The sequence below is a fragment of the Aulostomus chinensis genome, chromosome 23 (genome assembly GCF_037954235.1).
Source record: "Aulostomus chinensis isolate RoL2024-O1b breed Wild chromosome 23, RoL_Achi_v1.0, whole genome shotgun sequence".
NCBI classification, from domain to species: Eukaryota; Metazoa; Chordata; class Actinopteri; order Syngnathiformes; family Aulostomidae; genus Aulostomus; species Aulostomus chinensis.
Genome location: NC_141342.1, coordinates 20686527 through 20714507, shown reverse-complemented (window position 1 = coordinate 20714507; position 27981 = coordinate 20686527). Strand labels below are relative to the sequence as shown.

Below are 27981 nucleotides of genomic sequence, written 5' to 3'. Positions count from 1 at the left end.
TAATTGTGTTACCACTTTATAGAAAGCATTCATATTTCAGAATATGAGATTAAGCTTTTGAGTGTTCGGTTGAGGCTTTTATCCTGACGGACACTTGGGGCAACTTCCGGTCAGCTCTCGCTGTCTCCCGTGCTAGCTTGACTCAGCTAGCTCCAATGGAAGCCTTCGTCGCAAGTCGGATGAGACAATTGAGTGCAATTTAGCCTGAAAACAAGAGCAGATTTCGTCAAATGGGGTTATAAACCACCACTATTCTCACCTACCAGTGTCTGCGGTTTCCTCTGCGGTGTTTCAGTATCACCGGTTTGCCGCTGTCGGCGTCCGTGCGGCCTTGTTTATACTGTGCGGGGCAGCTCTGATCAGGCAAGCAGGCCCGGGGTCCTGCGCGAGTTTAGCGGCTGTTTCGGGGTCTGGAGTACGTTTTGTCCGGATCGGCCCTTTAGCTCACCAAGTAAGTTGGGAGATTCCATCTCATATTCGATTGCCAGCAGAAAACCACGTAGGTGTTGATTCTTCTTCGGCTGTGACACGGCCAGGTGACAGCACCTAGTTATTGTTAGCTGTTAGCTTCAGGCTAGCTGCTAGCCGGAGTGACGGCTCCTGTGTTGAGCTTCTTTTTATGAATGTTAACGGCTAAAACTCCAGCCGAGGTGAACGCCAACTTACGTAAATGCTGTATTTCTACATGGTGCGTATATTAATTGTTACATAATGACGCGGACACACCGTGTAATGTGTGCGAGAACCTCTGTGTTTCTACTGTTAGCAGTATGAAGTTAGCACCACCAGGCTAGCTCGGTGGTTCGCCAGCATTAGCCTTGTTTTGACTAACCAGCTGGCCGAGTAACTGCTCTCACGCTGTGAACAGAAGTTGCTATCATCTCTTGTGCTAACAAACATTGCTGGATCCAAGGAATGTTATTGATATAGATATTTACAATATTTAATATAGTGAGATAATGAGATGTTCCATGGTTTTGTAAACATAGGTTATGCGGGCCCAGCCTTTATTGGTTAACATGCATCAAAAATGATTGTTTCTCAATGGAGGAAATCATGTAAACAGTGAATTATGCTAGTTTGCACAATTAAATGATTATTAGTGTTTCAGTAAAATCCACAGTGTGGGGATTCCGAGTGTGTCAGATACTGATATCCATTCTGCTCGCCTCTCCTCACAGAGAATATGACCCAGATGCAACAATGACATCCAGATTTGGTAAAACCTACAGCCGCAAGGGAGGCGAGGGCACGTCCAAGTTTGACGAAGTTCTGTCCACAAAGAGGGGCACCCTCAGCACAAAATGGGGCGACACCACCTACAAAGCCAAGGTGGGCTCCAAGCGTGTTGGCGCTCCCAAGACTGACTCTGTCCTGGAAGTGTACAAGAGGCCCCGGCCGTGCGGAGATGGCCTGGATGACCCGTTTGGGTTTGACAGTGACGATGAATCCAAGCCGGTGTCTTCTCGCAGCAAGTCGTCCCCCGCCAAGCCCGCCTCAGCTGAGCCTCCCAAAGCGGAAAGGCCAAATGTCTCCCTGGATGTGGGGAGTCGGTCCAGCCTCCAAGGAGGATTCCAGAACTTGGCGTCCAGTAAGGAGGCGTCATGGTTGGGCAGTGACAGGAGCCAGGCCAGGGTGCTGGAGGACACAGCTCGCTTTTTCAACAGCAGCAATGCTAGCACAGGTAATCCAGAAAATGATCCTTTTTTTGGATTGAAGTGGACGAGGATGTGTGTGTTGTTACTGTTGAACATGGACGTGTCAGAATATCCTCTCAGTAGTGTTGGACTGTGTACTTGTACTCTGAATCCTGCTGGGTACAGGGTACTAAACCTCAGTTTATCATTGTGGGTGCTGAAAATGACAGTGGTGGTGTTTTTAATATGAGCCATATTTCCTGTATTGTGATGATGTGCAACAGCTGGTGTCTGAGTGTGAGTGAGAGAGAGAGGGAGAGAGATGCTTTGTTCCCACCCGCGTGCTGCAACTTTCATGGTATCAACAAAAGACATGGAAGCAAACACAAGTGACTGGCCGTCCACTGTCGTGACCTTGTTGTGTTGCTTGTGGCTTCTTGCTGCAAAACAAATGTAACGTTCTTGATTCTCCTCCACTGCCTGGTGACCCTCATACGTGGGTGACATCACATTTGCAGTATAAGTCAAAATAATCCCAGTTTGGTATTTTTCGGGCTCTGGGCTCTGGGCTCCAGCTCGTCCCGTCACACACCCCCTCAGCTCCCCCCTCCAGGTCCACTAATTGTTGTTGATTCCATGCTCAGAAATTTGAAAGCAGCATTGGGTGTAATGCTCTTCCTCCCCAGCACCAAGGTCACACTGATCCCATCTCCTCTGAGGAGCCTCCTCATGCTGGAAGTGTGGGCTTCCATGTTGGTGCTATCAAGATAGACAAATCTTTGAGAGGTGATTTGTCTATCAGTCCTCCTAATTTACTTAGCCAGTGGTTATCTGGGCTGATCTGCCCTCTCCATCCAGAGACTAGTCGTCCTCCACGCATTGATTTCCTGTTTTTATTCTATTGTACTCGTTAGAAGGGGGAAAATCTTATTTGGCGGAGGAGCTGAGTGTACAGTATTGATCCTGGTCCACTGGCAGTGCAGCTCCAGTCCACTCTCCCCGGCCGGCACTCGTGACACGTCTACATGATCAACGACGATACAGCTGTCGTTGGTCTGTGTCAGGAGGCTCGTAGGGTCGCGTGTACACGTGATACCAGAGCACAGAACTGATTCCTCAAGTGGAAAATCATTGGCACCGTGGAGGGTTTCTGCTGGGCTGAGGAAGGTTTTACCCCCTCATGACCAAGCCACTCTTCAAACCCTGACCCTGTTGAGACCAGGTGTGCCGGTCCAAACTGAGTGATCTGATCACAAGTTTTTGTTTTTCAGTTTTGTCTCATATCTTACATGACCCCCCCCCCCCATGCTCCAATACCATGATCTCCGACTCACTACTCCAGTTTTCAATCATGTTGTAAAAGGTTCACTATTTGAGTCTTTGATTCTCTAAATGGAGGTGTGATGAGCAAGAGAGCGAAAGACAGCCATTAATGTGTCTTTTACCCCGTAGGCAGTCAACAGTTACGCCGAGGTCGCCTAATGCTGCTGTTCTCCAAGCTCAGAGTCACCAGATATCGTGAGGCCACTCAGTCCTCAGTCATTTATTAGTTTGGAAAATAGAAAAAAAGGTCAACTTCCCCTGAAACTGCTGGATCTCTTCACCCTTGATGTTCTTGGGAAACTAATTTAACTGATGTTTACTCACTGAGCCTCTGCTGAAAGCGTCCTGAAGCTGCTCAGGCGTCGGAAACCTCGTCCATTTCATTGCCTCTCCTGCAGTTTTTTGTTTGGCTTTGTTTTGATAGCTGAGGCAGGTGGGGTGTCAAAGACGCTCAAAACTGCTGCACAACTGTGAACAGGACAAGGCTGCATGGAGCTCAGCGGGGCGGAAGTTTGTAACCCTTCAGCATCGAGACGCGTCACTCCCGGTCCAACTTCAGCCTCCTGCTGGGGTTTCTGGAGAGTTTGGGTGATTCAGTCTGTAAGTTTGTGGATTCTCCTCATCGGAGGAAGCATCTGACCATGTTCGCCCTCCCGGCCGGCCGGCCGTCAGCGTTGCTGCTTTCCGTGACTGCTGTTGGCCACCTGCCAGAGAGGAGAGCCACTCGGAGCAACAAGCTGTGCCTCCGTGAGCTCTTGGGCTTACAGTGACGTTTGCTTCTGGGTTGGGACACAGAGCCAAGTTGAAAGGAAGCCAGTGCAACGCCGAAGTTCAACTGAAGCACCGCCATCATCAGCGGCGTTATCTTCCCACAAAAGCGGGGTGGTGTTGACTCAGTAGATATGACACAGTCCTTCACCAAGTACCTCTGGTGAATGCGCCACTACTGAAGAGCTGCTGTTTCCCGGCTGAGAGGGACTGTTGCTGCTACTTCAGCGAGATTCTCAGCCTTGTCGCTCGGCATCCGTCTGTTTTTGTTTTTTCTCTCCGAGATCCGGAGCATTCCTGATGGATTCAGTGGACATTCTTCCCTCCCTCTTTTTCACTTTTGTCCGCCAGTCATACTTTTCTATGTTTGATAAGTTCTCCACTCGACTTCGGCCGATGCCATCGACCACATCCCTGTGCTTGTATGTGTAGAGTTTCTGCCATGTGATTGGATCAGATATTCAGATATCAGCTTTAAAGAGTAAGAGTCCACCTGCTATAAACCCGCCGGCCTCGGCAGGTCACTGCGGGCAGGTTGAGCTGTTGCTGATGCTCTGATGCAGGCAGCGTGAAATTCCTTCGCCCATTTATGAACTGTTGCCTCTTTTTTCTCCCCTGCAAATGCAGTGCCTCCAGGATAGAGAATTTTTTTAAGGCCTCACAATGAGTTGCCTTGACCAAACGCCAGTGGGATTGTTACCTTCGAATTTGGAACATTGCATAAAGTCAGCTCAGATGGAAGCTGAGACTTTTTCGAGATGATCTTCTCAGACACGTTGAGTTTCAGACCCCTCCCCCAAGTGTGGTTTTCACTGAGGTATTTTTTTGCTGCAGAGTAAAGCATTAGAATATCTTAAGCTTGTGTGAACACCAGCCCTTTATTTCAGGCATGTAAGGTTGGCTTTGATACGGGAGAAGCGGACATTGAACAGCGCTAACTTATTTCTGGGTTGGAGGACTCATTGCTGCACTTGTCTCTTAGGTCTGTAAAGAGCTGAAGCCATTTTTGCCGTGCTCATTCCCTGCCTGCGCGCCCTTCAAATAAACCACAGCTCTCTTAGGTATTCTTTGATGTTTCACTGTGAAGCAATTTCCTGTCTTTGCTCAGAGTAACGAGTCTACTATTGTCCCACGTTCGTTATCTGTGGAGACAGAAATGGCCACGGGCGCGCTAAGTGTTGTCCTAGCAAGTGGCTCCAAACCTGTTTTTTTGGGGGGGGGGGGGGGGTTATCTTGAAGAATGACAACTATTGGCATCGAAGCTTTTGATGTGCAGCTCAGTAGCAGTTCCAGCTGTGTGGATGTGTGTGTGTGACCTGTATTCAGCGAGTGAATGTGGTTTCTGAAATGGTGCAATCATTCCGTACAGCTTCTTTCTGCTTACCACACTGAGGAGTCAACAACAAGCCAAACTCGGTTGATTTAGCGTGGAACCAGACTGCAGCTCGCTCCTGTTGGCCCGTCTGGCTGCTTTAACAGCACAAACAATGTCAAGTGTTTTGTTGGAGCCGCTGTGGACAGGTTTGTTTTCATGCTCGGTTGTTAAACCTCTTCAAACGCTAATACCAAAAGCTAATATTAACCTGTGCTGACCTGCATCCATTCTGGTGCTCAGAGAGAAAAACATCAGGCTTCGCTGGTGAGGCTCCGAATGACCGGAGGAGCTTGTTTAGTTCCCCTCTCCGAGGTTGGGAATCCACACAAACAGATCGGAAAGATTTGGATTTAAAAAGCAGAATTGGAATCAGTCGATCCTGAAGGATCGACGGGTGTAAGTGTCCTTGGTGTAGCGCGAGGGTCTTTCCAGGGTGGGGTTGTTACCCCTACACCTTCCATCGTTCCTGGGTTCTGGTGGCTTTTGGAGTTTAATAGTGCCCCCCCATCATCTCGATCATCTTCTGGATCTGTGATTTTATGGAAGTCTGCATTCTGGCGCTGCACCACACAGGCTTGCTTTGTTGGTCCTTCATAATAAATTTTTGAACCATATCTAATTTGTCTTTATCCGAGGGCTTTCAGAAGTCATAGTGCCACAGAGTTATTTGTCTGTTTGGATTTTTACATTTTTGACCATTTTTTTTTATTTTTATTTTTTACAGGAAATTCCCAGCAGAGTTCCTCGTTGTCATCGGAGAACCAGCACAGCTACTCGTGGTACCAAAATGCCTCTGAGAGCGACAAGAAGCCTTTGGCACAGACCACCACCTTGAAGACAGGATCCAAGGCTGAGTCCACCTACAACACCTGGGATGCTATCATGGGCCTCCGTTCGCCTTCACCCGACCAGGAGCCTCGCAACCCTGCTCCCACTCTGTCGTGGGTGTCTGTCGGCGTCAGTAGAGGCAGCTGTGACCTGCAGTCCCGGCACGAGAAGCCCCCCTCTCCTCCACGGCCCCAGAGCCCCAGTGAGAGCGAGGACCTAATGGGTGACTTGGAATTCAGTGTTGAGACGTCAGACTGCTCCCAGACGTCCTCATCTCCGTCACTTCTTAGAAACTCTAACTGTCGAACGTACAGGAGGCCTAACAAACAGGGCTCCGGAAAAGCCTCGGACTCAGGCACCTTTGCTAGCGCAGTTTTTGGTGCAGATCTTCCGAAATCTGATAGCAGTAATAAGACGACGGGTGGTGGAGGGGGCCGGGGCAGGACCAGGGACTACACAGTGCTTCACCCCTCTTCCATGTCCATGTGCAATGTGACCATTCAGGGCCGCGGAGTGGAGGAGTTCAGCAGCGAGGCAGTGCCCAACAGTGGAAACAGCGCTGGTTCTGGCAGTTCAACGGAGCAGGGAGAGGCGGGATGGCAGCGGAAGAAGCTGGAACAACAAAATACGAGGTAGAACATCACCAGCTGGAAGGGCTGGGCGCGAAAAGTTGTTGGTTCTGGTTCAGATTAGAGCTGCGTCACTCGAATTGAAGTGGAAAACCCCCACAAACTTGTCCTTCAACAGCCTTCATGTGTGCTAAAGCCGGTGATGTTTGAAGAGAAGCGTGACTTGAAGATGCAGACACACGAGACTGAGGTCCATGAAGAGCCTCAGAGTTTCAGTTAGGATGATTGTAGTCTGGTCTGTCCGGTCTGGACCCAAATCTGTTATATTATATTGCACTATTTATTTCAATTTTTTTTTTTTGCCTTTAAATCATGCATGGGAAGCCAGGTTGTAGTCCAGCTGTAGATGCAGTGTGCATCCTGCCAGACTTACACGAGCGCCGCCACAGATACAAACTCCATAAACTGTGAAATGATGAGAAATGTACCTGGTGGCGATGAGCCTAACGAGCCTGATAAGAACTGGTTTGACAAGGACTTAAATTCCAGGGATTAATTGATGTAAACCCTCTGCACTTTAATCCTCCCCGCAGACCTCAAAGAGCATCACCCAGTAGTTCCCAAGCCACCCATCACCATCGTCTGCCCTGCACATAGCAAGCGCAGAGGCATCAGAGTGGCTGCTTCTACCGTTTCAGGCTTGGTGTCACCGCTGTGCAACCTTTGTTTTAACCCACAGCACCGTATTTGAAAACCTACCAGACGACTCAAAGTTCCCAGGTGTTTGAGCGGTGACTCTACATTTCTGTTTAAAAAAAAAAAAAGAAGATATTTGCTGTCTTTATTCAGAACTTTCGTGTGAAGGGTTTCCCAGAAAAAGTTTGTTAGAAGGAAAAGACGAGCAAGGCAACCATTTGAAGAGTTGCCGTTGGGGTCTGACCCGAACCTCTTCGCAACCCAGACGTCTTTCACCCTGCAGCATGAATACCCAGGTTAACCCAACCTTAGTAATGCTGACTGGATGGGAAACTCTGGTATCCAAACAGCAAGATTCTCCAAATTGTAAAATGCTGCCAGAAACCAAATTTCAGTGGTTTCAGTTCAGCACTGTGGTTGAAATGTGCCGCTTAGATTTGATTCTCAGGATTGGGCAGCTTACCCTTTCCTATCAGCTGAGGTTGAACTCGCTGAACTCAAGAATGATGGGGCAGATGTGCGAGGTAAAGGTTTCAAACCAGGTCTGACTTCTGCGTTTCCCCTCTGCAGGATGTAACCCTTCCTTGCTCTTGTGCGCCCCTCAGGTTCAGGCCGACTCAGTCCAAATCAAAGAAGGAGAGCAAACTGGACCTGTTTGGGTTTGAAGACACGGACACCCATCAGGACGAGAACAGCGCCGACAACACAGATGTCCCTTCCAGATACAAGATCAAATACTTTGGCTTTGATGACATGAGTGACAGCGATGGAGCTGATGATGATGATGATGATGATGGTGACAACAGCTCCAAAGAGAGGAGGAAGGCAAAGAAGGCTGCTGTAGCCAAGGCGACCACGGTGGCAACCTCAGAAGAAACACTGGCGGACGACTTTCCAGACCCCATGGAGAGGGTCGAGACTCGGGAAAGGCTGACGTCCAAGGAGAGTAAGAAGCACTTGGAGAGGCAGGACAGCAGGATACAGGCAGGTTAGTAACACGCACGCACGCACACGTTGTGGGTGCACAGGTTCGTTGGTAGGTGCCGTGCTGAAGTAGGAAGCTGGACACTTGGATACTGAGGTTTGAGATCGATGGATGCGTGATTAATCCGGAGAGGACGGCCCAGGCTGGGACGTTGACCACATGAACATGTACACTTGTGTTTATTATTAAAATGGAAGCTAATTCAGATAGCTTTTTAAATTCATACAAATTCTTTGTGAACGCTTTGTCTCATCCCATTTCTGGGTAATGTCAAACTTGGACTCTGGTATGCGTAGCTCACGCCTGTAATTGGAGCAAGAAGGCAATAAGGAATGAGGTGTTTAAAGCCACTTGGCTGTGTCGGTGAAGTCATATTCAGCATTTCATGTTTTATTCTGCTCGTTGTTTTGTCTTCCCGGTTGGAGCGAGCGGCTGCCGCTTATTAAATTTTCACTCAGCCAACAAAGGGTTGGTATTAGAGATCTAAACTGAGTCTTTGGTATTTATTAATTCATCTTCTTGTGAATGTTGAAAGCTAATGATGTGTTCAGGGATTTGAAAGGATTCAGATTCAGTAATGCTATAAAAGCCAACGAGCATCTGAAGATCAGGTTGTTTGGGATGCTGAACACGGCTTTACCATTTACACAGACATGGGGGGGGTGACACGGCAGAATCCCTGCTTTAACTGAAGGCTGCTTGCTGTCACTGCAGACTGTTGACGTGTACAGAGACACGGAGCAGGCACACCAGCGGGAAGATGCAAGGTGCTGTTTAACCACCTTACCACCTTTGTGTGCCCTTCACACACACACACACACACACACACACACACACACACACACACACACACACACACACACACACACACACACACACGCCTTGATGAACTCTGTTGTTCTGCTGTCTGAGCTCGTCCTCAGCAGCCAGTCGGTTGTGTGAGAGGTCAGCCTACGATGGTTGTGGTCGCGGTGGCGAGGCCACAGACTTGAAACTGGAAACTCAGCGTGCACGATCCGCTTTCAGGACGTGACTGATGGTAACGCCCTTGTAGTTGTTATTGGTTGTGTTCTAACAGAATGGTAGTGAGCAGCTTTCATGCAGTGCTTGAGGATATACGAATGAAAATGTAACAAGCCAGATTTAAGCAGAAAGACAAAGTCGACCACTTTGAGCGTATAGTTGATGCACGTCAATCACACTCACGCACGACGAGTATTTCTGACTAAACTTCAATCAGCTGACACTCTCTGTTGCGATTTTTATTCGGCCTGACAGACGCTCAAGTCTCAGCGATGGTGACTTTGTTTCTTCTGCAGAGGTTCTGGACTTCTCGGAGGAAGGTCTCAGGGTTCTTGCCGGGGCTCCCAGGAGGCCTTCCCAGGGCAAGCAGACGGAGAAGACCCCCGACAGCTTCCGGAGGATCTTCAGTGCACAAAAGAAGGTTTGACATCAGACGTGTACACCAGCGAAGCCCTGCTGGTCAAGTTGTCCCTCTCAGCTGCGAGCTTGATGGCACCTCCTGACACCTCCTCTGGGAGGACAAGTCCAGGGGTCTCAGCTACTTCCCATGTCTAAGTTTCAGGTTCAAAATTGGAAAAATTGCAGAATCAGTTCCTAAACTCGTCCTCAGACCTCGTTTTTATCTTGAGCTCAGGAATCCGAACCCCCCAAACCTACCTGGATCTGTGTTTAAGAAACCAGACCACCTGGCTCGTCGGCTGCTGCCGTATGATCACGGATTTATTACATCTAGTGTTTGTCCAGGTAACAAAGTGACTACTAGATCTGATACTGGATCAGTTTACTCACGGAGAACTGGTTTGAGAATTTTCTGAGATGAAGTTTCTGAGCATTCTCCTCACAGAACATAAGAATATTAATACTCATTATAAAAGTATTGATACTCATGCATACATGGCCTGGGAAGCTCACAGCCTCATTATGTAGCGGCTGAAGCGTTTCAAGCATTGTCTTCCTTCACCGGCCTACAGTCCTCGGAAGACTGCTGCCGCTTCTCACCGTTAAATTGTGAATTTGGGTCAGAGGCTGCGCTCTCCTAACTTCGGGTTCTGAACTTCACTCAGTTCTTTGTCAGCCAGATTCCTATCTTGATGTAAGATTGGATTTTTTCCTAAATGCAGTCAGGAAAAGTGTGTAAATGTCGCCCTGAACTTAGATAAGGGAAGATCTCCGCCATAGGACCTTGCTGTGTAGAGACACGGGGCTCCTGACTGATGAGTGGGAGGAGAAGCACAGCTGCACTTTGACTGATCGCACGTCTTCACGCTGATTACACAAACAAAGCAACTCCAGGTTTCAGGACAAACTCTTGAGTTTTGATTCGATCCTTCCCTTCACGTCCGTGTTCATCAATACTGCAGACTGAGAACGCTCAGTGACAAAGAAAATTTACATCTTGACTTGGATGCTACGCCTTTGCCTTGTCTCAGAAGAGTTGTGTGTGTGTGTGTGTGTGTGTGTGTGTGTGTGTGTGTGTGTGTGTGTGTGTACGGGCCTGAGCTCCCACTCCCAGTATGACTCAGTGCTCAGGGTGTGTGTGGGTAGAGCGGAGGGGGTCGGCCTGGTTTATTCACGGCTTCACGGGGGATTGAGTCGTCTTTGATCAGCGCAGAGCTGCTTCTACTTTATCAGCGTGCTTGTGGCTTGTCACCCCACGGCCCTCCGTCTGGACCGAGCAGATATCATCAGACTATCCATTTCATAAGAGGCTGGTACCTTTTTATAGTGGAGGCAGCTAAATGTCCCAAATCCAGACCAGCGGATGTGCTGGTATTGAGTAACTCATAATTGCTGTATAAGCCGTATCAGTGCCTACCACAGGGCTAACTTTAGCTCTGCATCAGCTGAACAACATGGATACATCACTTATTTGGCCTCTCTGCGTTTTCCTCTTTGTGGGGAGAAGTGATGTGGGTTTGCCGTTTTAATCAGCAGGACCTATTAGTCGTGTAGATTGGCGTCACAGTTGGTCGTAGAAAAGTCATGACTCCCAGTTTTGAAGTTTTCGTGGTCGTCTTATTTGTCTTTTCTAATAATTCATCGTACTTCTCTTGCACTTTGCTTTCGTCATTGGATCAGTTGTCGGAACATCAGCCCAGGCTACCGAAACAAGCTGCTAGCCGACAGTCGCAGCTCTGAGAGGAAACACAGGCCACGCAGCTCATTGTTCTCTCCTCGTATTGATGAATAGAACCAGAATGATCTTCCTGGGATGACGCGGTCGGGCCTATAAATGAATCAGCTGGCAGACATGAGATGATGTCAAGACTCTTGTCAGTGCACTGATGTCATTTCAGACTGCTGAAGTTATTTATTCTTAACTAGTAAAATGGTCTGGGTTTCTGTGTTTGAACCCTATTTGAGGGATCATTGCATAGAAATGTGTTCATGCACATATTCTCTCTGCATGGATGCATTCTCAGTCTATATGTGAAGGACCTATGACAGATTTTTTTGACTCCCTAATGTCCCGTATCAGATTTGCACCAGATTCCGGTGCCTCAGGTCAGGGGGTGATCAGCGGTAAATCGGCTGTCAGTGCCGTCTACTTGGCATTGATCGTTCCTCTGTTGACAGGCTCAGGCTGGAGGATTTAGAACGCTGTGCTGCTGTTCCTGGCTGCAGCTTGTATAAATAAATGGAATCTGACTAATAATCGTGATTTCATTGTTTCCTGGTTGACGAGCAACTGAAAGATGGATGCTAGAATTCCAGAGGGACACATTTGAAGATAAGACAACATATTTGATGAGCTGTCTTGAGCCAGAAGCTAAAATTAGCATTCAGCTCCTTCAGAGGTAACACTGCTAGTTGTTTTATTTCACGATATTCTGTTTAATGTTGATATTAGCCAGGAAGTTGTTGACTGCTAATTTTAGCAGGTGGCTAAAAGTAGCTCAAGTATTGTCAAATGTGTTGTCTTCAATGTGCTGGTCAGTTGGGCAGCGTTTTCATCGATTATTGTCAGATTTCCTGGTTTGACGTGAGTTGCATCTTCCTCCCCTGACATCAGAGGAATATGGCTGCCGTGTGAACGTCCTCCATTCGGTCAGGTTACAGCGTTTCTACTTTCTTGTGAGCTGAGGTTGATGGCTGAAAGAAACTGTGGGGGGAAACGATGGATGAGACGAGCGACGACTCCCAGGTTGATTAAAATAAGTGTGAGGGAGCGTGGGAAGGTGACGCCATCTCCAGTGGCAGAGTCTGCAGGCTGTGTGATGATCCAGCACCAGATGAGACGGGCCTGGGCTCTGGTGTCCGTCAGAACTCGTCCCAGAGTGAAAAGGCACATTGCTGTTAACGACAAACACCATTAGTGCCAGAAAGTGCACTTTCCATTCAGGCCATCCCAGCGCCACGCTCTCCCTCGCCCACCTTCCTCCCTCGCTCTCTCCCATGCTGCCTCGCGGCAGGTGGGGTAGGTGTCCATCTGTGTCATTCAGATTACTGCAGGAGGCTTTAATTCGTTGTTGATGTTCCAGCACAGCAGAGCTCATCCCCAAACTCCCCTTTTGTCTCTGCTCATTAACCCTGCAGTGCACCCCCCCCCCCTAAAATCTGCCTCAAAACTCGCCTCTGCAGCCAACTCTCTCCGCTCTTTTCTTTCTCTCTCTCCTGTCCTCCCTCATTCTCTCTTTTGTTTTTCATTATGAATGCCCCGGCAACCACCAAACACAGGTTTGGCAAAAATACATAGAGAGGACAGGACAGAGGGGATGCTGGTGTGTCCTGCTGTTTGAGCAGCGCTGGCCGCCTCTCCAGTTTAACGTGCATCTAGTTATCCTGTTGTAGAGACCCGGGCCTCTCTAAGTGGATCAGTATCGGCTGAATTAAAGCCGATCAAAATGAAAAATACATTTGGCCAAAATATGAATTTGGCACACTGGTGAGGGACTCTGAGTTCAGGCTAAAATTGCTACGCTCCGATGCTGATTAGCATTCAGAAAGAGCTTTTTAGCCAACAGTGACCGTGGGTACGGAGGACCAAAGCTGGAAATGAATAATTGACTCAACACGTTCACTAATATTCCAGGCAGCGCACCAGAGGTTTGATGACAAGAACTACACATGAATGAATTGATGAAACATGACATCAATATCCCCCGTTCTACTTGCTACTTCATTTCAATCATGTTGTGTTTCAGTTCATTCATTTATTTGTTTTTGAAATTTTTATTCCAGGTTTAAGTTAATTTAAGTTAATTATTACATTTAATTTTTTAAATGTTGCAACTTTTAAAGAAGTTTTTAAAACATTTGACAGAGTGTTTATTCTGGTTTTCACACCCTATTTTGATGTTTTTATAAGTCATGTTGCAGCAGGACTGACAGACGTTGAAGTTTAGAAAGATGCAACGAGAGTTCAGGAACCGGGTGAACTGTGTTTGTCTTCTTGTTCCAGTCTCCCACCAAAGCCGTGTACAACGCCAGACACTGGACGTTGGAGAGTGAAGAAGAGCCCCCGCCACCTTTCTTTTCACGGTCACAGACAGCTCCCGTACGGACACACACACACACACACACACACACACTTACGCCCTTAATTGAGCTCAACAACTATTCAGGTTCCTCATATCATGGAGCCCAACGCTGCTCATGAAACAGAACTGTTGTATGTCTTCCCCTCCATCCCTCCTCTGTCCCTCCAGGCGACCGTGTCAGCAGGTGGACCGAGTAAGGAGCCCTCTGATGCTCAGAAGGATGATGGCGTTTTCAAGGCTCCTCCCCCTCCTCCTAAGGTCACCAAGTGTGTCACCGTCCCCACAGACCCCTACCAGGACACCGTCACGACGCTCAAATGCCGCAAAGAGCACAAGGAGGTACGAACCCGCCAGATTCACCGGCTGCAGTCTTCTTCTGGGGTTGTGATTCCTGTTGGTTCTGATGTCCAGAGACCTTCAGCCTAATGAACAGCATGGACATCAGTTTTTGGTCCACATTTCTCTGTTGTACTGTTTCTGAACGAATGTGTAGTCAGGAGGTGCTGACTAACGCTGGATAAAACCGTGTGTTTCAGTTGTACACCGTCGTCCAGCATGTCAAGCATTTCAATGATGTGGTGGAGTTTGGAGAGAACCAGGAGTTCACTGACGATTTTGAGTACCTGGCGACTGGCCTGAAGAGCGGACAGCCTCTCAACACACGCTGCCTGAGGTACCAGCCCCCCCCCCCCCCCCCCCCCCCCCAACACACACACACACCAACCTGGCGCTTCTGTTTGACATGTATGTTTGTCTCCAGTGTGATCAGCTTGGCCACGCGCTGCGCCATGCCCAGCTTCAGGATGCACCTCAGGGCCAGAGGGAAGGTGGCTCAGGTCTTCAAAACGCTCAACGACGCCCCCCAACACCATGTAAGGACCTGAAACTGGTTTGAGCCAGAATCGTAGCTTAGGACGTGATGGTATTGAATTAACCGACCCGACCCGAGTCGATGCTCGAAGGAGTTCAGAGAACTTCTGCTCAGACACAAACGCATAAACGAGCTGCTTTTGTCAACAAAAATGTGACTGAATATCATCATCAACGATCCTTTATCACCTGACCGAGACCAGACGAAACGGTAATGCTGGTCATGTGACGATGGCGTGACTAAATGTATAATGCCGTGTCGTTGACGAATAAAAACGAGACTAAATGTGGTTTAGGAAATGAAAACTATGCTCAGGTGCCTCTGCGTTTTCATTTAGCAAAACTCGACGAGATGCATCGTTATAACGTTATTTGGTTGAAGTATTCACAGTTTCGCACTGCAGCTGTTCGTGATGTCACTTCCTCAAGCCCCACGCGCGCACGCCTGCCAGTGCCAGGGAAGTTAGAATCTCACGTGAACGACATCAACGGAGACTGTAAATTCATATCAGTGTCTGGAGCGGATGTGTTCTTGAGCCTGTCAATAAGATAACCTGGTTTGATGGTGAAATGGGTGTGGCTGAAAGAAAATGCTGGTTTAGGCGATCCTTCTAAGTACTTGTACTGCATTGACTGGGTTAAAATGTTGGTTCGGGCGATTCTTCTAAGTACTTGTACTGCATTGACTGGTTAAATAGAATTGCATTACTAAAAAGAGACTAAAATACAATTTTCATTGACTAGACTGAGACTAAACTAAAGCTAATGAAACTCACATGTTGGCTTGAGACAAAGACGAGACTAAAATTAAGTCAGGCTACCAGAAACAAGACTACAGAGGTGATGAACCCGGGCTTAAAGAAACCTGGGTTCATTTACGTCATGACATCAGCAGAAAAGGCGATTGTACGATGGATCATCTCTTCCCTACAGAACCTGGCTCTGTGTACGGCGTCTCTGATGTACATCCTCAGCAGAGACCGCCTGAACATGGATCTGGACCGGTCCTGTCTGGACCTGATGATCCGGCTGCTGGAACTGGACCAGGACCAGGGGGGTGTGGCTGTGACAGACTCCACCTCTCAGCTGAGCGCCAGAGAGATTGCCAAGATGAAGGAGAAGATCAGGAAGCTCTGCGACACCGTGCACAACAAGCACCTGGACCTGCAGAACATCACGGTACGTGACCCTGCCGCTGCTCGCCGCTTCCTCCGTACATCGCCAGCTTCATGCGGCGGTGGGAGAAGCCTGTTGCTCCTCTCCTCCCTCAGCAGTTCCAGCCAAGTGCACCCCCACCTCCACACACTGACACCTCCCATAAGATTGACTCCAGACTTTTGGTAAGGGTACCCCTCGATGTAATTGAGGAGAGGAGAGGAGGAGTCTGAGCTCCTCCACCTGGAGATCACCTGTGACAAACATCATCACATCAACACATCAACATCCCAGTTTCTGACGTTTGTCTCTCCTTCCTCCTGAAGACGGGTCATTTAGCCATGGAGACGCTTCTGTCTCTGACCTCAAAGCGAGCAGGAGACTGGTTCAAGGAGGAGCTCCGGCTACTGGGAGGACTGGACCACATCGTGGATAAAGGTGAAGTGGCTACGTTGTGTTGGCAGTGGATGTGACGTCGCGGCCCTGAACGTGTCTTTGTCCTCACAGTGAAGGAGTGTGTCGATAACCTGAACCATGAGAACGAGGAGGAGAAGCTGGTGTCGTCCCTGTGGGGGGCTGAGAGGTGTTTACGGGTGCTGGAGAGTGTAAGTTGACTCGCACATGAGGGTTTGGTAAAACCTGGACCAGGTCCAGACGAGACAGTTGTCTCTTTCAAGTCTGTGTAACTGTCACTTTTACAATCAGGAACAACAACAAAAAAAGATTTCCACAGAAATGTTTTTAACAGTCACAAGCACAAAGTCACACATTGAGTTTGACATCTTCATTGAAACAGTTGAACACAAGCTGTCCTTGTGCGTGCGTGCAGGTGACGGTCCACAACCCAGAGAACCAGAGCTACTTGATCGCCTACAAAGACTCTTCGCTCATCATCTCCTGCGCAAAGTGAGAAAACACACACACTCTCTCATCCTTCAGTATCTCACACACACCCGAGTGTGTGGATGTGCTGGTTGTGACTCTGGATTCACTTTGATTTCACGCTGAACGCCGCTGAGAAGCACAAAGCTGTTAAATCCTCGTCGATGTTCTCTCGTCCCTCCTCGGCCTCACGTCTCCCTCCCCGAGAGTTTAATGTGTTTTGTTTTTTTCACTTGATGTCCTGAATACCTTTGTGCAGTATTTAGATGTACAAATACAGATGTATTGAACACTGACAAATGCAGTATTTAAGTATGAATCAGACAAACTGAACGGTACAAATGTGTGTTTTCTGTGCCAGGCTGCTTGCTGAGGGCTCTCGAACTAAAACTCTCCCTTTTCACCCGGCTTCCTTAATTTTCCTGGTTGTGACATCCTGTCAGTCACAATGTCGTGACACCCCCCCCCCCCCCCCGGTCAGTAGTAGGCATGACCTGACCCTTGTTTTGTTACCTCGGCTGAGGAGGTCATGTGATCGCTTTGTTCTCTTGTCAGCAGTGTTCAACAAGTTGCCCGGGGAGGAAGTAACCGATAAATATCACATGGAGCTTTATGAAAAAAATCAGAAATGTTCCTTAACACTCTTGGAAATATTTCCCGATGTACACACACCCTCCCTTTTAAAAAAAGAAAAAAGTGTGCTTTGTCATTCAAGTGCTCACTAATGAAAGTCTGGGGCTCACAAAGATGTTGTTTTTCCCTTCCTCATGTCGTCTTTGTGACCTCAGAGGGAAGAGAGCACTCCAGGTGTACGTAGCTTGAAGCTAATGTACGCTAACGGCAACAAAACTGCTCAAAAACCTCTCCAGGTCGTTTTCTGAACCCAGACTTTTGAGCACTGATGCTCAAAGTCTTTGATTGCGCTAAAACAAAGCAACTCAATCGCTTCTGCAGCCATAAATCAAAGAAAGCTGCTCACCTGACGTGTGATTGGCTGCACACGCCCCCATGAATTGATTGACATGTAGCCCGTTACCTGTTTGTCCTTTATTTGCTGCAAACTTGGAGCTGTAAATGGTTTAAAATTGTCAATATGGGGGGGTTAACATGGACGTCCCCCCCGGGTCCTTAATGAAAATGTTTGTGTGTGTGGTGGTGAACGTGCAGCGGCCTGATGGTTCCGGTATCAGTCGAGCCTCAGTGTTGAATGAATTCAACTCCTCAGTGCTGCGCTGCCTTCACCCTCCCAGTGACCCGACCTTCGCCCTGACACAAGAGCTGCAGTGACTCGGGGGGGTGAGGATGATGAGGATGAAGTTTGAATGGGTCGACAAAGAGCTGCTGTGTCAGTGGGTGACACAGGCCTCAGTCTGAGCCCTCAGCTGTCCTCCCCGTTAACTTGATTAACCCCCGAAACCGCAGGGCGGGCAAGAGAGCATGCGAGCCTGGCCACCTAGACGACACGCCAGCGAGCGAGTGAGCGAGCGAGTGAGCGTGTTCGCCGTCCTCTGGCGTTTATGCTGCTGCTTCTGGTGTTTTAGCCTCTTTATTCTTTGAATGGATGCATCTTCTCTCTCTGCTGTCTTCACCTCTTTCACCCTCAATTGTTCCAACACGTATTCGCCCCCCCTGCCTCCGAGTGTTTCAGCTGTCTGCAGGACTAATTCAATGAACCCCAAACCAGAACACATGCGCGCACGCACACACACACACACACACACACTGTTGACTCTACACATCTGCGCTCGAGGAGAAACAAAGTTCATCTATCCAGCCACCATAATTCAAGGTCAGGTTGGACTCTTTCAGCCGTCTTCTAGAAGCAAACTGTTTCTGCAGAAGAATCTGAACGGATCCAGTTCAGGTTCTTGGAGATCCACGGTGATCCATCCTGGTTAAAATCTTCCCTTCTCTCCTCCCTTCTCTCTCTCTTTATCTCTGTCCCTCTCTTTCCTTCTGTATATCTGTCTTCCTCCATTATCTGTCTTTGTCTCTGTCCTGCTCTCCTGCTCTTTTCCCTCCGACGGTCAAAGCAGACGTCTGTCCCCACTGATCCTGGATCTGCTCCACCTTCCTGCCTGGTAAAGGAAGGTTTTGGTGGCTGCTGCTGCAGGATGTGCTGCTGATGGACTTCTAATGTGTTAGGAGAGACGTTTTGTTGCGATTTGGTGACACACAAATAAAACTGACTTGACTTGAGATCCATCCATCCATTTTCTACCGCTTATCCTGTTGAGGGTGGTGGGGGTGGAGCCTATCCCAGCAGCCTTCCCCTTGGACAGGTCACCAGTCCATGGCAGGGCCAACACATAGAGACAGACAACCATTGGCTCTCCCAGCCACGCCTACGGTCAATTTAGAGTCTGGATTAACCTGGTCCGTCTTGATGTCTTTGGACTGTGGAGGAAGCTGGAGTACCAGAGAGAACCCAGCAGGAACAGGGAGAACATGGAGACTCACCCAGAAAGACCCCGTGCTGCAGCCGGGGCTCCACCCACAACCTTCTTGCTGGGAGGCCATGGTGCTGACCGCTGCTGCACCGGGCTGCCCCTTGGTTAAAATGAGCCAGAAATGTGAGACAAGAAAACCTGACTTGAACACAAAGTTAACCAGCTAAACCTGAAGCTTAGAATCAGTTGTGTCACAGCTGCATCCATCTTGGTTCACAGTGGAAAACTGCCTCTTGCTTCATGCTAACAACTCACAAAACCAAAGAGGAGGTTTAATCCACAGTGGAGCAGCACATTAGCGGCGCGTTAGCAGCAGTTCTCTTTGATATTGATTGATCGCGTGAGTCATTGGAGCTGCAGCAGAGACGTGTTGACTGGGACGAGTCTGCTGGTGCTGGCGTCCCTGACCTCTGTCCTCCCTCCGTGGTCGTCACCCTTCACAACCCACATATGTACTTTCTTCATTTCCTTCCTGGCGTTCAGACCTTGTGCTCTGTGTTCACTCACCACCGTCATTAGTTTTAATCGAGTTATTTACATCAGGCTGCTGACCCTCCTCACCCCTTCTGCTGCTGCCGCCGGCCTCCTTCTGTCTGTGTGTGTGTGTGTGTGTGTGTGTGTGTGTGTGTGTGAGTGAGGTTGTGCATATGTGTGTGAGATGGTTAATTTGTGCTGGCGGACATCTTTCCCTCAATGCTGCTCTGTTTTTGATGAAGAGAAAGGGAAAGAGGAGAGTTGGTGGAGACATCTGGGTGTGAGTCCAGCTTCTGTTGGGATGAATGAGTGAGTTGTGAATGACTGATGTGCACGAGCAGAGGCTCCTGCAGCTCCATCACAGGGAAGGTTGATACACTGTGTGTGTGTGTGTGTGTGTGTGTGTGTGTGTGTGTGTGTGTGTGTGTGTGTGTGTGTCTCCCAGGGTGTTGCGGAGGTGTGAGGAGATGATCCAGCGTTACAGCCGGGAGGTCAACTCAGACGGGGCCGTGGTGGGGAAAGCTGTGGAGAATTGTATGAGGGCCATCATCGGGGTCCTGCTCAACTTGACGCATGATAACGGTTGGCGCTCACACATACAGACACACACATTTTGTGTAAACACAGCTCATCACTTTGCACTCATAATGTGTGTGTGTGTGCAGAGTGGGGCAGCACGAAGACGGGCGAGCAGGAGGATCTGATAGTGACCGCCCTCAACTGCGTTCTCAGAGTCCCTCAGTACCTGCCCCAGGAGCAGAGGTTCGACATCCGGGTGTTGGTGAGTGTCGGTGTCTGTTTGTGTCGGCGTTGCTGATGTTTCTTCTGTGTTGTTGGTGTGCCGGCGTCTCATATTGGCTCCTAGCTGCCCTCTGTTGGCTGTTACTGGTACACAAACCTCAAAATTACAGCACGTTTACAACTTCCCAACTGTCTGTTATCAGTCTCTGCTCCAGCTGCAGGTGGGTTGGCTGAAGTTTAAGTGTGTGTGTGTGTGTGTGACCAGGGCCTGGGCCTGCTCATCAACCTGGTGGAGTACAGTGCCAGGAACCGGTACTGCCTGATGGAGATGGAGATGGAGGGAGGGCAGGGTCCCTGCGACTCCACCGTCCTTCTCAGCCCGCCGCACCAGGACATAGCCAGCACCGGCCCGCTCAGCGCCATCGCCGCACTCGTACAGGTGTGTGTGTGTGTGTGTGTGTGTGTGTGTGTGTGTGTGTGTACCATACCTGCGTGTGTTCACCCTCCAGAAGTTATAGCCCATTAGTACGCATGTATCTGGTAATTTGTGTTTTAGCTCCGAAGCAGAGAGTCTCTAACCCTAACCATCCTCCTCCCCTCCAGTTGTTCCTCCAGCGCGAACGGGCTGCCGTTCTCGCTGAGGCGCAGACTGATGACCTCATCAAGGAGGCGCCCAAACCTGCATTGGACCAGAGCGGGGAGTGGCAGGAGACGGGTGGGGAGATCCAGTGGGTCGCCAACGACAACCACACGGACAGACAGGAAGACGCCAAGAAGAAGGCGAAGGACGAGGAGGACGAGGAGCTGGACCTCAACAAAGGTACCCCCAGATGTGACCAGCTGTTCGTAGGGCGATCTATAAAAGCCAGGTGTTTAGTCTTCATCATCCTCTTCCTCCTCGTCCCCTCAGCTCTGCAGCACGCAGGGAAGCACATGGAGGACAGCATCGTGGCCTCGTACACAGCACTGCTGCTGGGCTGCCTCTGCCAGGGGAGCCCGGTGAGTCCCCCTCAGATACCAGACTGAACCAGAGGTGTCACGAGGTCACCGCGAGGCCTCAGATGACCTCACATGACCTCAGTAGAGGTCACCACCTTTGAGAGCTGTGGCTGCTGCTTGATTGTGAACACCAAGTCTGAAAACCTCCCGTTTCTTGTCTCCTCCAGTTGAATGTGACTACTGTGAGAGAGAACCTGCCCAAAGGGGATTTCTCCATCATGACAGAAATGCTGAAAAAGTTCCTCAACTTCATGAACCTCACAGTGAGTAGAAACCCGCCGCTGCTCTGTCCGTTGGGTCTGAACACGACGAGCGCCGCGGCGCTGATGTGAGCCGAGCTCCACTCTGTCCAATATCTGTTTTGTGTCACTTTGATCAGTTTCTTGCTCATTTTATAGTGATTTCTCGCTGACTGAAGGATTTTTCTTGTCTTTCAAAAAATGAAATTAATTTGATGAGGGAAAAACAAACGAGAACCTTCGCCTGAAATGATGACATCACATTTTTCCTGCACGTAGTTTCAGTCTGTTAGCAAACTGGTATGAAGGAACGAATAGATGCATGTAACATGGGTATCAAGCCAACTTCAAAACATGGAGTGAGATATGAGGACTCGCTATGACGGAACAATAACAACAACAACAACAACAATAATAATAACAATAATAATTATCATAACAACAACAATAATAATAACAATAATAATTATCATAACAACAACAACAATAATAACAATAATAATTATCATAACAACAACAATAATAACAATAATAATTATCACAACAACAATAATAATAACAATAATTATCATAACAACAACAATAATAATAACAATAATTATCATAACAACAACAATAATAATAACAATAATAATTATCATAACAACAACAATAGCAATAATAATAACAATAATAATTATCATAACAACAGCAATAATAATAACAATAACAATAATAATAAAATAATAATAACAATAATAATTATCATAACAACAACAATAATAAAACAACAACAATAATAATTATCATAACAACAACAATAGCAATAATAATAACAATAACAATAATAAAACAACAACAACAATAATAATAACAGTAATAATACAGCACAGACTCTTGGGTTAGCAAATCAGTTATTAAAAATACTGATGAATATCATGAATGTTGTACGTTTGACATCACAATGCACCTTTTTTGTTCATTTCAGTGTTTTGTCTGAGGTTACTGTGGTATTTTCAGAGTATCGTAGGTTAATTGCTGGTACTGTGATAATTGACAAATCACAGTCAAATACCTGACAGTTATTTGCTGTATGAAAATACTTGAAGTTTCACCGAGTGCTCGGGTTGAAATACGTCCCGACCGTCTAAAGATCCCGAGATAGAAGAGCATGAAAATGTCTGAGAGCCCTTCTCACCTGTCCAGGTAGAAGAGCGGGGTGTGTGTGTGTGTGTGTGTGTGTGTGTGTGTGTGTGTGTGTTGACTGACTAACTGACATATACTTCTTTTCTCTGCAGTGTGACGTCGGCACCACAGGGCAGAAGTCCATTTCCCGGATCATTGACTATCTGGAACACTGCTAGACACACACTCACACACACACACACACACACACACACACACACACCTACCTACCTACACATGCAACCTCATCATCCTCATCTTTCTCTCAATGTCGCGACGTCCTCCAGTTAAAGGAACTTTCCATTTTTCTACGATGTTCGTGACCTCTTCTTCACCTCCACCTCTGTGTTTCCGTCTCTCTTCTATTTATGACAGTTGCTCCGTTTTTTTCCACTCAGGTGATTTGTTTCGCTTTGTTTTTTTGTCTCTGATTCATCGCTGTGTCCTTGCAGTACGGCTCTCTCCTCTCCCGCCCACGTAAACCCCCCGCCCTCCTATCGCCCTCACCTCAAAGCCTCGTGGCCCTGGGCTCCGCCCCCTGGGGCAGCCATTGCTAAAACAGTTCCGTGGTGTGAAGTTCTTTGAGTCTACCTTGACTGGTCTGGAGCCGCCGCCTCTCTCCCCTGCTGCTGCGTGCATCGTCGTCTTTGTCTCACCTCGACCTCCCGTCTGTGTGGAGGCGGTCCGAGGACGAGGAGTCCAGAAGTGTCGAGCTGCTGTGGTCAGAGCAGCGAGGCGACTGGACCTGGACTGCAGGCTGTTGCTCACGCTGGTTCACCCCCCCCCCCCCCCCGCTGTCATCAACAACTCCCCAAAATAACCCTGGCGTTCGTTTAAAGCTCTCTGGAACTTTTATCAACTTTCCCCCCTTTTGAGAGAATCGATCGCCATCGACATCAAAGCTGCGCATCTCGGTGGGACTCGGCAGCGGCACCCGTCCACCTCCAGCTTCTGTCAGTCACCTCCCGCCAGTGTTCGGGCCGCTCAGAGAAGAAGCCTCGGTTCCAGAACAAAGGCGGCCGGTCTGAGAGGTGAAGACGAGACGTTTCTCCCGGGTTTGAAGGGTCGAGGGCTGCTTTGAGTCTCAAAATAAAGTTTTAATAATCTTTTATGATCCTTGGACTCGTCACGTTGTGAGGTGTGGAGATTCTCCTCAGCCTCCTGTCCGTCACCTGCGCCTCCACGAGGGCTTGCTTTTAGATCGCTAAATCATTTCTAATCAAACTCCGGGGGAGGCGGAGATGAAAGGCACATACTGGCTACCAGGTCGCATTTTTTTGCATCACCTTCTTCGAAAGCTGCTGGTGGCGGCTCACCTCTTTAAGAAATCAGTAAGTGTCAGTCACAGGTGACGGTTTGACGCCCCCGGGGTCACCCGTCGCTCCTCCCACACGTCATAACGACCCAGGAGAACCAGTTGAGTTCAGCTGAACTGATTCAGACATGAGCAAACGATTTAAGCGTTTGAGTGGCATATTTGCAGCTAACAAGACGGTGAAACTGGTTAAAAGAATCCTGGAGCCTTGAACCTGAGTGACATCACTGTGACCTCATCCAGGTTTTCCTTTTACAGACGTTGTCCCTCAGGATGAGTGAACCCGCTGAGGAGCCGCGAATGATCGGCATCACTCGAACCGGCCGCCTTATTAGGAAGTGACAGCAGCTCCAGCTCGTTTGGTCACAGGCGGACGCCTCCTTTCAGAAATGTAGCTTCCTACTCTAAATCTTTTTTTTTTTTTTAATTTTATTTTAAAAAGAGAAAATGTTTAAAATGACAATCGTTTTCTTTCCAAGGTGAATTCTTCTCCCCAAAACGACATTTTTGAAAGCGTCACAGACTCCTCCAAGCATTGGAACAACCGTTTTACACGTGTTTCATCATCAAACTGTGGATTAGTTGATGTTTTCTTCTGACACACACACACACACACACACACACACACACACACACACACACACACACACACACACCTCTTAAAAGTTTACAAGAGCTTTATTCAGATGTCTGGAAGAGTGAATGGAAGAGCTTTTTTTTGTACATAGTGTTTGTACATAGATTGATTTCCTCGCATGGGACGAGAGGCTGATGGGTGACGGGCGGGGGGGATGACGGGCGGGGGCGGGGCATTAAATTTAAATTTAGGCCTGTTAGACTCTACTTTTCTGGATCCGACTCTTTTTTTCATTTTCTAAAGCCTTTTTCTCCCAGTCGTGTTGTTTTTGGACAGATGGACAGAGAGCTTCTTAACAAGCCACCTGCAGGAAAACTTGATCTTTGTACCAATTTGCAGACTGATGTCTTTGGTTACCTGTACATAATTTTAAAATAATAAAAATTGCTACTTTCAGTATTTCCTGCTCCGTGTTCCTGTTTTGTCGATAATCTTTGCCACGCACTTTTTCACCACTCTCAACTTTGAAGACAAACCTGATTGGTCAGGAGGGAAAATGTTTGGTCAGAAATGCTGATTTTTCGTTTCTCACGAGCTCAACCGCGCATTTTTTTGCTTCCCTCTTAGCTCAGTTTTTTTTTTTTCAGCTTCTCCTTATAAAACACAGAAAAATGACAGGTTCTAAAGGCTTTATTGAAATCCTGAAACTTAGACGGGTGTGGTATAAATTATTCTTTGTAAAACAAAACACTTGTTGAAATATTGAATAAAGCTTCTGAATGTTCTGACGGAGGACAAACTGGATCACATTCTTTGTTTTTATTGGCAGTTGATCAGTTCAGCGACCGCCGGCCGAGTGATGAGAGGTGCTAACGTTCTAAAGTAGTTCGCTTGCTAACAAACCAGCTAACTGATACTTTTGCTTTTTTTTTTTTTAATTTTAGCAAAGTCACAATCAGTGGTGAACTGAAGACACCCTGTAGAGGAGCTTAAGGACTCATTTTATCTCACTATTCTTGAAAAATACAATGTCTCAGGACTCAGACAGCCTGCCGGTGTCAAAAACGTTAATGTTAGCTTTTGAGCTAGCATGGATGCTAACAAACAAGCTAAAAAAAAACACCTTCTATTGTGCTAGTGAAGTAGTCAGAATCATCGGTCACTCTTTAGCCAACCTGGCTTCTATATAAGAAAAATTTAATATTATTGAATAAGAACATTGGATCAAGTTGTTTGTTTTTTTATGTGCCGTTTATTCAGTGATTTTTCTCAGCAAACTCCAGCCTACATGCTAGGCTAATGTTAGCTCTGTCAGCTAGCCTCCTCCCCAAAAAACAAGCTAACAAATAGGTTCCCTTTATTTTCGTGTATATATTTTTATTTTAGGGGGCTTAAACAAACTTATATTTTTAACTTGGCACCCCAATAAAAAGTACAGTTTGACAAAATGTGACAAAACGATTACATTTCAAAATGCTTTATTTACATAAAAGACACTTGATATCCAGTGTTCTTGGTCTTGTGTTGGTGCTGGTTTTTAGTCTGAGGTGAATATAAATGAATAAAAACCCAATATCTTCTGAGTGTTCTGACGGAATGTGAAGAAACTGTTAACGTGCTGTAGCTCGGACTCTCTGCTTGTGGCCTGCACATTAGTGGCTTCGTAGGCGATGATTCAAGGAGAATCAGGTTTTCTCTGGTATTTATTTATTTATTTATGTTGCAACAAACCTTCACATATTGAAAATTTTTCATTGCAGTAATCTTTTATTTTAATTCCTTGAAAATCTTTAGTGCTGTTTCTTCTTCTTTAAATGTGTTCAATGGCTGTTTGAGCCCCTGAACGAACTACGTGGTCCGATGCTGTTGACAAGAAAAATATATTTTATATACAGTTTTATGTACAAGGGCCTCTCAAACTAATAGAATGTAGATTTGGTAGTAAGTTGGACATGTTGTTAAAATGGAAGCACTGCAGGAGCCGAGGAGGCTCCGCGCTCCTCCGGGAGGACACAAACTGACAAAAGTCAAAGTTTCCACTCTTGAAACGTCACTTGGTCCCGCTCGTCCTCTCCCACATGTCCTCGCCGTGTCTCCGCGGCTCCTCTTCCGTGCGCACCGGGTCGACGTCGGTGCGAGCGTCCCCAGCCGGCACCGGTGCGGGCCCCTCCGAGGGCCGCGGGGTGCGGGTCGGTCCGGGGCCTCTGCCGCCGTCGTCCTGGAGCAGCTCGCTGAGGGTGGCGATGTAGATCTGCGCCATCTGGAGGGTCTCTGACTTGGAGAGCTTCTTGTCGCTCTCCAGGTTCGGGATGACGCTCCGCAGGCGGTCGAAGGCAACGTTGAGCCCCAGCATCCTCCTCCTCTCCCTGGCGTTGGCGGCGAGTCGTCTCCGCCTCTGTGCCCGCTCCAGAGCGCACCTGTCCGGCTGAAGGTAGTGGAGTGCGCCGGTGGGGCCCAGGCGGAGCTCCACGATGGCGCACGGAGGGTCCCGGTGGTCGCAGCCGCCTCTCGTGCGCTCCCCCTTGGGTCGCTGCAGCAGGGCGTGAATGTCGGTGTGGAAAGCCGAGGGGTCGAAGCCACCCTCCGGGTCACCTGGAACCAGAGGCGCGACGAGGCTTTTACTCGGCGGCATCTCCTCCCCGGAACCAACTAGAACCAAAGAACCAACCGCAGCGGTTCTCTGAGGACCTGGAAGGAAGTTGGAACTTTCTCCACTTTGATGGGTGAATTTATGTCCCGGAGCAGCCGCGGGCACGCGAAGTGCGTGCTCCGGGGGCGTGGAGAGGGTCGTGTGCTGCTGAATGGAGCGAGCCAGAGCGGCCCGCGGGGGGTGGTGTGGGGAGGGGGGGTCTATTAACAAAGTTCATCAAAAGAGGATTAGAAGCGCGTGAGTGAGCGACGCACGGAGGCGACCAAGCAGAAGGAAGGAGGAGATCAGAAGAGCCTCCTTCTCCTCCATGCTCCTGCCCTGCGCTTTGTTCTACAGACTTAAAAGTTGTTAAAAGATGATCACATGATCACACCTTCGTGTGTGTACATATATATACGTATATACATATACGTATATATATGTATATACATATACGTATACATATACGTATGTACATACATATACGTATATATACATATGTATATACATACATATGTATATACATATACGTATATATATACACATATGTATATACATGTGTATATATATATACACACACACGTATATACATATGTATATATATATGTATATGTATATACATATGTATATATATATACGTATATCTATATACGTGTGTGTGTATATATATGCAAACATGTATATACATATACGTATATATATATACATATGTATATACATGTGTATATATACACACACGTATATACATATGTATATGTTTATATATACATCTATTCTATATACATAAATACATACGTATGT

The 27981-nt window shown here is 47.8% G+C and overlaps 2 protein-coding genes across 2 annotated transcripts; one reads left to right on the top strand and one right to left on the bottom strand.

Annotated features, from left to right (window-relative positions):
- Nucleotides 1-120: 120 nt before the first annotated feature.
- On the top strand, nt 121-25010 carry waplb (WAPL cohesin release factor b). Its single transcript, XM_086194600.1, has 20 exons — nt 121-451; nt 1182-1684; nt 5828-6563; nt 7802-8184; nt 9501-9625; nt 13607-13702; nt 13854-14024; nt 14222-14358; nt 14446-14557; nt 15489-15734; nt 16037-16148; nt 16218-16315; nt 16540-16616; nt 19962-20098; nt 20182-20297; nt 20523-20696; nt 20861-21077; nt 21168-21256; nt 21424-21519; nt 22773-25010. The coding sequence occupies exons 2-20, from the start codon at nt 1204-1206 to the stop codon at nt 22836-22838; spliced, it is 3669 nt and encodes a 1222-aa protein (XP_086050726.1). The 5' UTR covers nt 121-451; nt 1182-1203; the 3' UTR covers nt 22839-25010.
- atoh1c (atonal bHLH transcription factor 1c) lies at nt 24581-27536 on the bottom strand. Its single transcript, XM_086194601.1, has one exon. It carries the CDS (start codon nt 27181-27183, stop codon nt 26602-26604), a length of 582 nt encoding a protein of 193 aa, XP_086050727.1. The 5' UTR covers nt 27184-27536; the 3' UTR covers nt 24581-26601.
- Between the last annotated feature and the right edge of the window lie 445 nt (nt 27537-27981).